Source organism: Cucumis sativus, chromosome 5 (assembly GCF_000004075.3).
Source record: "Cucumis sativus cultivar 9930 chromosome 5, Cucumber_9930_V3, whole genome shotgun sequence".
Classification (NCBI taxonomy): domain Eukaryota; kingdom Viridiplantae; phylum Streptophyta; class Magnoliopsida; order Cucurbitales; family Cucurbitaceae; genus Cucumis; species Cucumis sativus.
The window spans coordinates 5,561,359-5,575,894 of record NC_026659.2 but is presented as its reverse complement, the minus strand read 5'-3'; the positions used below and the strand labels follow the sequence as shown (position 1 = coordinate 5,575,894).

General features: G+C 31.1%; 1 protein-coding gene across 1 annotated transcript; it reads left to right on the top strand.

Annotated features, from left to right (window-relative positions):
• Positions 1–8,158: 8,158 nt before the first annotated feature.
• On the top strand, positions 8,159–14,068 carry LOC101214274 (peroxisomal nicotinamide adenine dinucleotide carrier). Its single transcript, XM_004149193.3, has 11 exons — positions 8,159–8,531; positions 8,616–8,693; positions 8,827–8,901; positions 9,863–9,993; positions 10,329–10,383; positions 11,036–11,149; positions 11,906–11,974; positions 12,046–12,150; positions 12,281–12,349; positions 12,579–12,633; positions 13,557–14,068. The coding sequence occupies exons 1-11, from the start codon at positions 8,451–8,453 to the stop codon at positions 13,748–13,750; spliced, it is 1,026 nt and encodes a 341-aa protein (XP_004149241.1). The 5' UTR covers positions 8,159–8,450; the 3' UTR covers positions 13,751–14,068.
• Positions 14,069–14,536: the final 468 nt, after the last annotated feature.

Genomic DNA, 14,536 nt, shown 5'->3' with positions numbered 1-14,536 from the left:
AAATTAAAGTGGAATATTAACATCAAACAAAAATTTCCCTAAAATTGACATTTCACCCAACTAATTAAGAATATATATAATATAGGGAAAGTTAATATACATTTATACCCGTTATTCTTGTCTTTATTAAATTGTATTGTGGAGGGCATATTTGTAATTTTGTTAAAAAGTATTCGTTACGTAAAAGACAATTTTAGAGCCTCACCTCATTGTCAATCCCACTACCCTTTAATCTCTATCAATAGAGTGGTGCCATATAGGATATTATTGTATATTCATTTCCCTTTTTTCTTTTCTATTTTTAATAAAAAAAAAAACGAATAATGATATATATTGTGAAGAAATATAAATAACGAAAAGTGATAAGATTGAATATTAGAAGGGTACCATAGAGAATAATTATTAAATATTGCTTACATCAAACCCTCAAGACTTTATGTTAATCAACATTAACTCCTTAACCAACCTTATTGTATTATTTATTTAGCCTCATTACACTTCAATAATTCATCCCTACATTTTTGTTTTAAAAAAATTTGTTGTGCAATTAAGAAAATGTCCCACTATGCAACAAGATAATATAGAGATTAGAAGCATATTATAAAATTTTCTTATATATCATCTAGTTTAGTAGATAATCTTTTTCTTTCTTTTTCTAAAGTGAAAAGTCATCCTTATTTTGGAGAAAATTTGCCAAACATAAAATCTCAATAGTCCTATTATTATCCTCTATTTCATTCCACACATCCTCACAAATTTTCTCATTTAATTTTATAAGGATTGGATCAAAATTCTTCCTTTGGCTTTAGATTTTCCACAAGCAACTTTTCTTCCTATAAAAATCAACAAAACTATTTTTTTTTCAGTATGAATTATTCTCATTCAAATAGCTAGTTATTCATCCAACAAAATTCTTAACCTTTTTAATGCAATAAAATAATATAGACATTAAGTAATTTAATAATTCATACATAAGAGTTTGAAATGGTTCAAATAAATCAAATTATCTTTGTATGTTGTGTGTTTAATTTTTTTTAAAAAAAAATTGGAGGAGGGAAACAGGAGCAATAACCAAACCCATGGTCTATATGATTAAATAAACAATAATTTGTGAATTAATGTCATAATTTAAATACCCTAAACTCCAACATATTACATTCTCTCGTTAAAAAAATATGCAATTTTTTGAATGCTAAACAGAAACATTCAATTTTAAAATAGAGTTTAAAGTACCAAATCTTGAAAGGCTGGAAATGTGGATAAAGAAATCAAACCAAAGTAGTAGGAAATAGGGAAAACCATCATAGAATGAATGATTAAATCTTTTCACATGCATTGATATCTTCATTTTAATTGAGATCTTGTGCATTTATTAGCTTGAAGAAGAGGAAACTTCTGGCCCATTCCCCATGCTAACCCCCAAAAAAAGGAAAACCCCTTGAATAAACAACTTCTGTTTCTGTTTGTCTCCTTTGAATCACAAATAAATGTTTAACTATGTATTTTCTGCACAATTTTTTCTCGTTTTTGTTATAAATGACGATAAAAATTACATTTTAAATCCAAATATATATAAATCTTGCAATGTAATTTATTCAATTATATGGATAAAAAAAATTGTTGTTATCTCTTTGGATTGAGGGAAAACAAATATAACAATATGTAAACCTCAGTTACATTATAAAAGTAAGAACCTCATCCAAGTTTTTCAAAGTCTAATAATTAAGATCTGCTTATGCACAATGTTTTTTGAAATGGAAAATCCACCAATGTCATTAATTCATTTACTCTTTACTAGAATTGAAAAAGTTTAACATTGTACAAGAAAAGTCAATCCATCACTATCATATTTCATTTCCATTGGTATAAACAAAATGAAGTAATTTTTACATAGATATGAATCATCAAGCACTAACCGACCTATACACCACTTGAATGGGATTTGTCCTGTAAGCCAAACCCATGGCTATCTATACAAAATAGGTGAACTGTACAATGTTCAGGATCCCCTACAAAAAAAGCTTACAAAATTAAACTTATTAGATAACTACACCCATGGATTTTCCTACATTATTCCTCCCATATAACTCAAACTATTTGCTTCACTTCTTAACGCATCATGTATGAACTCATGTTTAAAAGTAGGGTTTCGAATAGTAAAGAGATAATTTGATCAAATGTTGATCCTTTGCTATAATCCTTGAAGCCCGCACACGCTCCAATGTCAATAAACTATATATTAATTGACATTATCTCATCAAACAACATTTGTCTTCTTTTAGCTACATCTGCTTCATGTTGAAAACAAGTGCGAGTTTGGCAATGTGTAGTGCAGTTGCATTAGAATATATAGATTTTAATTCACTCACGATTTCACTTCTTGTTTCAATCATTTTCTCACCTCTTTTTCTTTTCTTCTCATTTCTTCTAGAGGCATCTAAAGGTATTTCACTGTGAGATGTTGCTCCTTCAAAAATTGCTATTATATATTGTCATTGGCGGAAGGATATAACCCAAATTCCGAAAATGAGTCTTTTTCTCCGTTATAGCTTCAACCGCATTTAGCATAATCTTTTCCAAATACATGTGGTAGATCTTCAAAGTGTGAAAAAGACTTATTGCGAAGGCCTTTAGTTGTTGGATGACTCTACCACATAAAAATAGTTACACAAGAAAATAACAAAGAATATAAAATAAGTATTGTTTGAATAGTATTAAATAGTGACAATAAATTGATTATTACCTTAACCCAATCGTAAAAAATTTAAACTTCTATGCATTTGTAAATGTCATTCCATCCAAATCTCGAACAATTTGGGCCTAACATCACATCTATTGCATGATATTGTCTTTTCAATAATTTTCTATTAGGATTTTCTTCTTTCATATCCATTTCCAAAGGTGTTGCAAGTAACCTAGTTTGAACGTGCCATTGCTACATGTCATTTACTTGATTTATTTAGTTCCAACAACTCAAGAACTAAACAAGCATTTACTTGTTATTGCTCCATGCTCTTTTTTCTCCGATAGTTCCCTTGGAATGTTCTCTTTTTCATATTGAATATATGATATAATTTGTCGTAAATAAACATATGGACAAAATTAAACAATAAAATAAATAAATAAATGATCAAATACATTATATTTAATCCAAACATACAAACACATTAGTTGCGATTTTTTTTTTTTTTTTTTTTTTTTGTGGTATAGCTAGGTTTATCAATAATTGAAACATTCACTTTAATATATGTTCCATCTAGGGCCCAAAACAATTTTGATGAAAAAGAATGAAAGTTATTATGATAATAGCTAATAATGAAAGTTATTATTAGGATCCCCTTAGTTGATCCATAGACTTTAGCAATTCACATAAAATAGTGAAAGTTCTTCTATTCATCCTTTGTGTTTTCAAAACAAGCCAAATCAGTTTTCATGAACTAATCCAAGGACCACGTAAGCCAAGGAATCATGGCCTGAAGTTTTCATGGGCTAAGCCCAATTTGTCCAATGGGCCTTTACCCAATCTATTTAGGCTCACATTTCTTTGAAAAATAAATATCTAAGATTTGACTTTAATTTACTGTCCTAAACTTGAATTATATTAGATAGCTACTTTCACATAAATTTGTTTAATCTTATACACATTCTCTCTTATTAAATTAAAAAAAGAAAAATTGAAGTAATTAATTACAATATATATATATATATATATCGTTTTTCATTTAATGATTCTTATTTTGGATTGTTTCTATTTGTAGTTAGCATTGTTTCATTATATTTAATTCAAATATTGATACTTGTGTTACTTTTATATTACATACAAGCTCTAGATTTATTCTATGATATATTCAAAAACCATAATCTTCTTACATTTAAGAAATAAGAAATGTGTATTGTTCTTGATTTAAATTGGTTGTTTCAACATATACTTTTCTTTTTTCCACCATATTCTTATAAACCTACGTTATTTTACTAAACTACCAATTCACAAACACTTTATCTACTTAATTACTATACATTTTGCATATGATTTTGGTGTTTATATATATATATATATATATATATGTTGTGTTATATTCACCACTTTTTCTTTTTTAATTTATATTATTTCACTACATGTAGTTTTGAACCACAAATTCATCCAAAAGTTTAAGCTTGAAAGACTCAACAAGTGGAAATTGATTTTAATTGGGGAACACAAGACCTCCCTGAACCATTTGCTTTGATACCATATTAAACCACAAATTCATCCAAAAGCTTAAACTCGTGGTTGAAGGCAACTTTAATTATATATCACCAACATTACCTAATATATATCTTTTCATACGTGGTCTATTTCTAATATATTCCATAGTGGTCTTCCCTTTTCCTTTTTCAGTTAAAAAACAGTCAAATCTGTTTAGTTGGTGAACATCACATTTGAACTTATTTTTTAAAAAAATATCCTTAGCATATTAAGCTATTTTTTAAAGGAAAAATTAACGATTTTACACTACAAGAAAAAAGAATCTCTCAATGTCAAAACCAACCATCATAAAATACGTCAGGAGAAAGCCAATGTTCTGAAGTCTATAACAATAGTCGGGATGAACTCCATAAGAAGTTTCTTTAAGTTGGAATAAAAGTAATCGATTTTGTTCCTAACTTCCGACGAATACAATATAGGTGTCGAGAGTTAGGTGTGAACTTTCAATGAATAATAAAGTCGCGTTGAAAGTTATAGGAAGAATTCTCGATGCCTCGATTATTGCATATCCGAAGATGGATTTTGAAACTCTTTTTTCTTTGCTTTAGATCATGTATCACCCCGCACTTGTCTTTGTATGGTTTGTTTGAACTTTTTGCTCATTTGAATGTTGTGAGAGGTAAGTTGAGCTTTGTCTAACTTGTTTTAAGCCTTCATTGTGGTTTGTGTTTATTTTGGTAATTCAATTTACTTATTCAAATGTTTGGAGGGGTGAATATATTGAACTTTGTGTGTTTGGTTGAACTTAGAGAGTTCATTATATGATTTTTTGAGACATGTTTTAGAGGGGGGTGAGGAGAAAGGCAAATACGGATTTGTTGATATCTCCACATGCACGTCGCTGCCTTCCGTTCGGTTGGATAGGCGAGGTGTGGCGTGGTAAGGTGAGGTAAGAAATAAAAAAAAAAAAAAAATTTATTAGATATTTATCTTTAATTAATAAAATTAATTTTCAAAAAATTTTCTTTGGGACTTTTGAACTTTGAGCATATTAAAGGAGGCAATTAGATTGTTAAGGATTGAGATTTTGTGATGCGTTGAGATGTAATTGAACGCATAGAGATATTACGCTTTGACATGACTGTTGAGGCATTACAGTTTCCATGCACTATTGCTTTTATGACCGTTGAGACATTATGAAACTCATCACTAGATATAGTCCTCATTCTCCTTTCGTTTCAATCCTCCAAAATCACGTTTAATTTTCAATCATCCAAGTAACATCCTTGTTTAGATCTAGAGCAGGGATATAGTTTTTAATTTGTGACAAAAAATTAAGTTCAAATAATTTTTCTCATTTTCATTTGAAATTTGGTTTTCCTATCTTGAAAAGAGGAGCTTTTGAAAGTTACAAATTGAGCTTCTAGTACATGGGTAGAAGATATCTTCCGAGAATGTTGAAACTTGTTGAGGATGGATTGTGGATGCTGCACTTGTTCCACCATGTGGTGAAAGACGGATAAATAAAAGAATCTTTAATTAAACCACATATTAAGCTAACTCATTTAATCAAATAAATAAAAGAAAATGGAAGCAACTATCATTACACAATTATCTTATGGTTGGTGGCAATTAAGTTTATGAACCATTTTAAACACTTTTCTCAAATAAAAACAAATCAGAAGCTAACTTATCAAAATTAAATCTGATCTAATATTTATGAAATGAGATTGTGTTATCCAAAAATGCAACACTAATTGAATTCGAATTCGATGCGTTTAGTTTAGAAAACAAATTCATGTGGTATAAGATAGAAGAATATCAAATGACTATGTGAAATTACCTTCTTGCTTTCTCTCTTCTTTTTATCACTAACAAATGACTACTCTTGCTCAGGCTTGTTTCGCTTTCTCACTCTCAATTCACAAGAGTTGATCACATCGAATTTTTAGTAAAATTATTTCTTTAACAATAATCTCCTAGTACAATTATTTTTCCTTATTATTTTTAATTTATTTTCACTTAAACAATTTTTTTTATTAATACGTTTTATTTGCAAAGCAATCTCCTCTACGTTATTTTAATTAATCAATCTCCTTTATTGATTTAGAAATCTATGGTAATTTGAAGTAAAATTTGTTATTGATATTTTTATTTATTCTCTTTTCTAGTACATATATTTTATCTTTGTATGAAATTGAGGTTTATATTTAATAGTTTGATATTGAAATTGAGATGGAATAGTCTTAATTTTCAAATTATACATGAAATTTACTAAATAAGTGCCTCCTACTTATTTTAAAAGGTACAATAATCTCACAAACAGGTTTACTTTATGATTTAATTGGTCTACAGAAAGTTAGTGCATTTATCACCAACAATCTTAAAGATTTGTTAAGTGTTGATTTAGTCATAAGGATAAAAAAAAAAAAATAGTTTTGAAGGCTTAAAAATTATTTACCAACTCTCAAAATTTTAAAAAATGACTTTAAAGTTCTAAAATACACTTGTTGACCCAAAGCTTTGACTATGAGAAATTGGATTATGTCCCTTTGCATGACAACAACAGTAAATTTGCAATTTGACGAAGAAAAAATCTGCAAAACAAAGATAAAATACTCTAACGCCCAAATCACTAAGAGAACTAAATATTAGTGAAGAAGCCAAAGGTTTTTAGATACTTTATAGGAAGTCATAGTGGTTCATTTATCTAGAAATTTGACAGAGGTTGTTTTTTAAGATTTCTAAGTTGCTTTACGATAAGGAGATAATCTTTTGGGCCAAGGGGTGCTTGATTTCAATATTTGGCTATGGGGTTGATGTTGAGCGTCTCTTTTAGGCTATATCTCAAATTTAAAGCGTTAATTTGGGTCAATGACATATGTTTTTTTTTTTTTTAGCAAGTATTAACCTTAGAGGTTTGTTGGCCATTTTGGTCCTTTTAAAAATGAACTTTATTACACCCTAACCATAATTCAACTGTTCTAAATTAAAAAGGTCAATAATTTGATATGTTCCTCAACTCTAATTAGAGTTTCTCTCTTTAAAATAAAAATTTCTAAGCAAAATCTTGGAATAAACAAAAATAAAAGAAAAAAAAATCATCCAAAGAAAATTGAATCATCGAACTAAGTCGGTACAATCTAAAGGCAGCCTACTTTAAAGTGCTATTAAAATTAAAAAAAAGTAGAGAAGAAACATACAAGAAATAAATGATATTAAAAAGAATTAGAAAGGAGACAAAAAGCAAATTTATAAACACATATACTTTATTAAGGTTTAGTATATATAGATAGGATAAAAGATGAGTATGATTGGACAATGCTTTATCTTATTATACTATGAATATTTGTAACTTATGTCTGTATTAACAATTTGTAATAAAACATAACTCACCTAACAACTCTAACTCAAGTAGGTTAATTTATGCATTTGGACTAATAACACTTCAAAGTTTCAAATTTATTATTTAACTTTGTTTCTAAAATATTGGGTATTGAACATGTTGGACAATCTATTTTAAATAAAAAGGATATATTTTTAATTTTATTAGATATATTGTTGAATTCTATGTCAAATAAAAAGGTTAAATTAATCAATAACTTAAAATATTATTAGATACAAGAGGAAGGTATTATCTATTTGGAGGGGTTTTGTGTGAATGAAAATATGAGAATTCTTTGCGTTTGGGGAAGAAGTTAGAAATTGGGCCAAGTAGTGGCACACCTCTCAAGAATTTCATCCAATATATCATACTTCCATTTCCTTATTTCTAATCAAATAATAATAAAAACACCCAATATTATACTTATTATTATAATCATATATATATGTCATAAGTTATGAAGGAAATGTAACAAAAGAAATTATAAAATGAGGTAGAGACAATTAAAAGTTAAGGTAAATTGATATTGAATAAAATCCCATTATTACTCTAAATATTTTTCTCATTAATTTGATAGAAAATGAAGTGAAATTTCCCATCTTCAAGCCTTTTTAGTCAGAATTTTCCCAGATATCAAACGCCATCGAAAATGTCAATATCATTTGGGTAGAAGTTACAACAGAGACAAAGTCGTACATGGGTTTTCTTCTCCGATTCTATTTCTGTTAGATCTCTTTCTTTTCACGTCAATGCTCCGCTTCCGGTGCATTTTCCCGGTGAACTAACACCCCTTTTTTTGCATCACTTTCTATCTTCCCACATACCCCTTTTTTCTTCCTTCTTCTTTGCTTTCTCTAATTCGGTTTTCACCGGGAAACTATGTCGGACGCGTTGATCAATGGATTGGCCGGAGCTGGAGGAGGGATCATTGCCCAACTCATCACATACCCTCTTCAGACTGTAAATTCTTTTACGAAATTCTCAGTTTTTAGTGCTCAATTTTGCTCTTTCTGCAATTCCAGACGCCTTTCGTTTCTTCTGTAGGTGAATACTCGTCAGCAAACAGAGCGCGATGTGAAGAAGGAGAGGAGAAAACTTGGAACATTTCAACAGATGTGTCAGGTACTCTTAATTTTGTTCTTCACAACTTCTTTTCCTACAAATTTTGATATACGAAAACTATGCGCGTCTGATTTCCGAAATTAAAGTGACCACTGTCGATTTCAATGACCTTTTTGACTGTTTTTGTGAATAGGTTGTGAAACATGAAGGATGGGACCGGCTCTACGGTGGCTTGGGGCCGTCTCTGGTGGGTACGGCTGCATCTCAGGTGAGACTCATTTGAAGTCGGTCTAATTGATACTATATTATCGCACACTTCTAAATTTCAATGTTAAATTTGTCTTAGCCACAGTGTTATTGCGAGAAGGGGACTTTTTGGTATCTGATATTTGTTAGAAACTTAAAATGCATTTGGCTTTTTGTTGGGTGGATTGAAGAAGGAAGGAACGGGAACTTCTTGGTTCATTGTAAATTATATATTTTCCTCTATAATTTGTCCTCCTAGATCTTTGGAATTGGAAGATTGTATAGACACAAAGTTAGAACGTAACATCTTGCATATACTACAGAATTTCTGGCTTCACCTGTCTGTTTTGTGTAAAGGGGATCAGCAGAATACTTGAAGTTTGATTGATGATGGACAACAACGGCTTGTCTGTGGTCTCCCCTGTGTTACTGGAATGCACTCTTAGTTGGACAGTTATAGGAGGGTATTAGAGTTCAGACTTGTTACTTAGTTTTCTTTTGACATCCAATTCATACATAAAACAGTTCAATCAAAGTGGGAAATCTTCCATTTTTATTGCCAAGCCTTTTCACTATGATCCTATCATGTTATTACAACATCCTTAGTTAGCTTGGGCAGCATCAACTATTGATGCAATGGGGTTTGCTTGAGTTCTCTAGTTATGTTCAGACGTTATGGTTGAAAACAAAAGGCTAATATTGTTATCAAATCCAACTAAATACTTTTATTGTATTAATGCCAGTAGCTAGTAAATGAATAATAAGCATGCCCGTCATGGTGAACTCCCTGCTCTCTACAACAACATTTTCTCCAAAATAAAATAATAAACTTTGAACTTCTTGTTGGGATATTGACAAAAAACTTTTGTGGTATTTTTTATGAATATGATATACATGAAGATTCAATATTTTCTACTCAACTTTTCTCTATGCTTCACATTCATGGTATCTTATATTTGAACAAACTCTTGTTCTTGGTACAGGGTGTTTACTACTATTTCTACCAAATATTCAGGAACAAGGCTGAAGTTGCTTCTCTTGAACGAATGAAGGCAGGGATTGGAGATGGATCTGTTGGGATGCTTTCCTCGCTTCTGGTGGCTGCTATATCTGGGTTTGTGTCTAAATTGTTTTTTAATTTTCTTATTATTTACATATCATAAGAAACACAATCAATTCAAACAAAAGATAAGGGATAAAGGATGTACAAGAAGGTGAAGGAAAGGTCCTAAGCCTATGATTTTTTCTTTAAGAGGATCAAACGTGGACATTTGGGGTTGCATCCTATGCTTTCAGGTCTAGCCTCCAATGCATTATTTCCACTATATTTACATATCTTCTTCAAACAGTTCAAACTTTTTCAAACGCAATTTAGATCTACTACCAAACCATCTGCATTATTCAGTTCTTTGTTATTTCCATTTGTCTAAAAATATCTTCATCCTCTAGGTGTGTTAATGTACTGTTGACAAATCCTATATGGGTGGTGGTTACTCGGATGCAGGTAATAATATATTATGAAACTTCTGTTGTTTTATTTATGCTTCATAAAAAAAAAAAAATTAATTGAATTCAATTAAACCAGTGTACAAGGAAATCATTTTAGGATGTCGCCCTTAAGGGTTGAGCATAGCATCTAGGCCCTTTTGGATTTAAGTCAGTGACTTGAATTCCAGGTTTACACACACGATTCACGATGATTGCCTTGCCTTTATTGTTTTTATTGCCTAACGTTGGTTTTTCTTTTGCTTCTTGTTCTTGTTGTTGTTGCTGTCTTGTCAACCCTGCTTTTGGATTGGCTTGTTTGATCTCTTAGCCGATTGGATTCTATGATTCATCTTAACGAAATTTGGCTTAAAGAAAGAAGAAGATTTTTGTCTCTCTTGGGGGGCTAAACTTTTTGGTCCTGAAAGTCTAAAGCCTTTCTTTCTTTATAGGACTTAAAGTCTTTCCTTTTACCTGTGTATATTCGAATTTCTGAAGTACAATAACCAAACCATAGATTTTGGCTCCATTTACTTTATTTAATTGCACTTATTGATGTTGACTTTCCTCAAGAGTTTTGAACTAAACTTGAATAAGTAGTTTCTTGTTGTTGAGGATTTCATGGAATTTCAAAATTTTGAAATGACAAGATTTGTGTTACCATTCTTCAGACTCATAAAAAAATCTCAAAGCCGTCTCTACCTGGTGGAGCGTTGACTCCACTAGATGAAACAATTCCGCCAACAGCAGTCGTTGATCCTCCTTCCTACGGAACCACTCATGCTGTAAGTAACAAATATTTATGTACCAGTTTCCACGGTAGCTATGAACTCTTTGTTGCATGAAAAAAAGCAGACATTTTTTTCTGCTACCATGATCTCTTAGGCAATTTCTTGGTAATTAGTTTATCTTTTCTATGGTTTTGTCTGCCCGAATTGGATTTTGACCCATAGTTTGCCCCTATAATTCATCTTGGTTAACCAGCCTTCTAATCGTAATTAGATTTTATGATAACTTCAATTTAAAAGGACACATCACCGGTTCTTTTCTAGGGTGAATTCTTATCCATTTGACCAAAATGGGGCGTGCGGGGAGGATTTCAAATTTATAAAAGAAGTCCCTTTCCCCACCTTCGTTGTACAGGGCAATTTGATTAGATCCATGTTTAACATTCATTTGAACTTCCTTGGATAGTAGATTATTTACATCTAGGGATTGTTTACTGAATAGTTCTCTCAGAGTATCTGAAAATAATGACTGCCAGCGGTTGCCCTTATGTTGTAAACCTATTGCTTGAGATTGAAAACTGATAGATAACTCTAAAGGGCCAAACCTAGAAGCAGTACCCTTTTTTTCTTTGTTCGGTCTGAATTGTTAAAGAATGTCTCATAAATATATGGATGTTAAGAACTTTAGTCAGCAAGTGATCCTATTTTTCACATTTTATATCTTTAATCTCTATCTTATTAGTTAAAGCATGTCTTTTCTTCCATGAAAACATAATAAGCATACTTCACTCTGGATATTTACTCAATCTTCAGATTCAAGAACTTTACGATGAAGCGGGAATCAAGGGTTTCTGGAAAGGAGTAATCCCAACAATGATCATGGTACGTGGGGGAAAGAAACTTTTCGTTGATACACAAGGAAACGCTGCTAAATATTCCTCTCTTAATGACAGGTCAGCAACCCTTCTATACAGTACATGCTGTATGAAACTTTGTTGAACAAATTGAAAAAACGACGTGCTTTACGGAAGGATGGGAGTGGAGTTACTGCATTGGAGGTAACCTTTTCCCTGATCACTAAAATTCTCAACATTGCCACATTGCAACCATGGCCAGATTTGTTTGTCCACACGTAATTGTTTTTCGGGTGTTCCATCACAATGTTAAGCTACGTATTTGGCTATGCAGATATTTTTTCTTGGTGCGTTGGCAAAACTTGGAGCGACTGTAGTAACCTATCCTCTTTTAGTTGTAAAGGTAAATTCTATAGTCTCAGAAACAAAAGGTTGTGAAGAAATAGGATTTCTTTACTTTCCCAAAAAAGTTTAGTTTACATATGTTTGCTTCATTCTTACAAATGTTGTGTCTCGGTTAATACTTTACTTTTCCATATTTTTTGTGAACTGTTGATATATGCTGACGTTCAGGTTTTACTTGTCTAGCATGCATTAGAGTAAATTATCTCATCCAAGGTATTTCTTTGCAGGCTAGGCTTCAAGCAAAACAAGTCGTAGCGGGAGACAAAAGACATCAGTATAAAGGTTTGGATTCATAGTATAAATCCCTTGTTATTATGGACATGCTATCATCCACCATTAAAAATTTGTGGGAGGGTAAAAATAGCTGTGTTTCACAAGTTTTGACTGCGGCTTGTTCTTTTAAAGGGTTGTCTGGTTTGCCTTTAGCTTAGCTGAAATTCGCTTAATTACGAGTGTTCCATTCCAATAGATGGCCAAAAGCTGCAAAACATGATATATGCAGTGTAGCTATGGCCATTGTGCCTGTGATAACTATTTGTTCTGTTATCTGATATTTCAAAAATCCAAGGCAAGTTTTTTTATAAAATTAGACATTGTTTGACAACTATTTAGTTTTTGCTGTTTAAAAATCTTTATTGTTTTCTCATTATTTCTTCTTCATGTTTTTAATTCTCCTAATTCCTATGTAAATATTTGAAATCTTAGCCAAATTCACGAAACAAAAACAGTTTTTAAAAATCACTTTATGTAACATGACTTGGATTTTAAAGACAATCCTTAGTAGACAACAAAACAATGAGATCAATAAGGGAAAGTGGCCATAAACTTTATGAGACCAATAAGGGTGCCATAAACTTAATTTTCGAAACAGACATGTTACTTTTAGAAACTTGCTTTTGTTTTTGGAATTTGAGAGTTTAACAAAATAAGATGAAATCCACCGTGAGAAATCAAACACAATTTAAAAAATCTAAAAGCCAAAAGCTATTTGGAGGAGTCTTAGAAAGTAAAATGGGCAAATCACCCGTTGGGTTAGTTGACCTTCAATGGTCAGTCTGTTGGCCCAGTTAGCCGTTTTAACCACTCTGCAGATGCTAACGCTGTTCGACCCAATTTCTTATGTTACTTGTATCCATCTGCATCGTTCTCTGGTTGAAGTTACCAATGTTCTGGTTCTGCTAATTGATCTTTCACTTTTTATCCAGGCACATTGGACGCCATTCTCAAAATGATCCGATACGAAGGACTGTATGGATTTTACAAAGGGATGGGCACGAAAATCGTCCAGAGTGTTCTGGCTGCTGCTGTCTTGTTCATGGTTAAGGAAGAACTCGTACAAAGTGCTCGATTCCTTCTCACCAAGGGTCCCGTTGGCAGAATAAAATCAAAGCCTCAATGATCTGATAAAATGCTTATATGACCCCATTACAGGTTTCTTAAGAAGTTATCCAAGCCTGAAATTTATGTTTTTTATTCATCCTAGTATAGTATTCTTGACCAAACCCTTATTTGAAATTATTAGGAAAATTTGTGTCCAAGAAAAGAAATAGGCATAAGATTTGGGCTGCAAGTTGTTGTTTGAAATATAACAATATGCTATAGCAGAAATATTTGATTCATAGTTATAAACTGGAGTGGCCTATGCTTAAGGTCAATTATAGTGTTTAGAGATTATTATATAGTCACATCCATATTACAAAAAATATTCTTAAAAGTAGATTTTTCTTACTAAAGTTTAGGTCAATTATACTATTTAATGTGTATGGCGCAGCTCAATTGAGTTTGTTTTAGCAACTAATCTCTAAAAATTTGAAGTACTGAGATAATCTGGGTACCACAATCATTTTGTAGTATAAACATCAAATTGGGATTGAAATATTTGTTAGTATGTTATATATCCATAAAGGGGAGGATTTAACTATCTTTTACATCACATCGAACATAATAAATCTCAACATAATATGAATACTTTAGTAAGCATAGCTTAATGAATATCCTACCAATATTGTAATGAAAAAGAAAATCTCAAATGTGAATCTTAATACTAATGATAAGATCTATAACTTATTTTTGGAAGTAAAAACTAACTTGTTTATCAGTTTTAATATTTTTCTAAAATTAATTTCTTTATTTACCAAAATATTAGATGATATCAATAACCTAAACTTCTATCGTAAAATCAAAA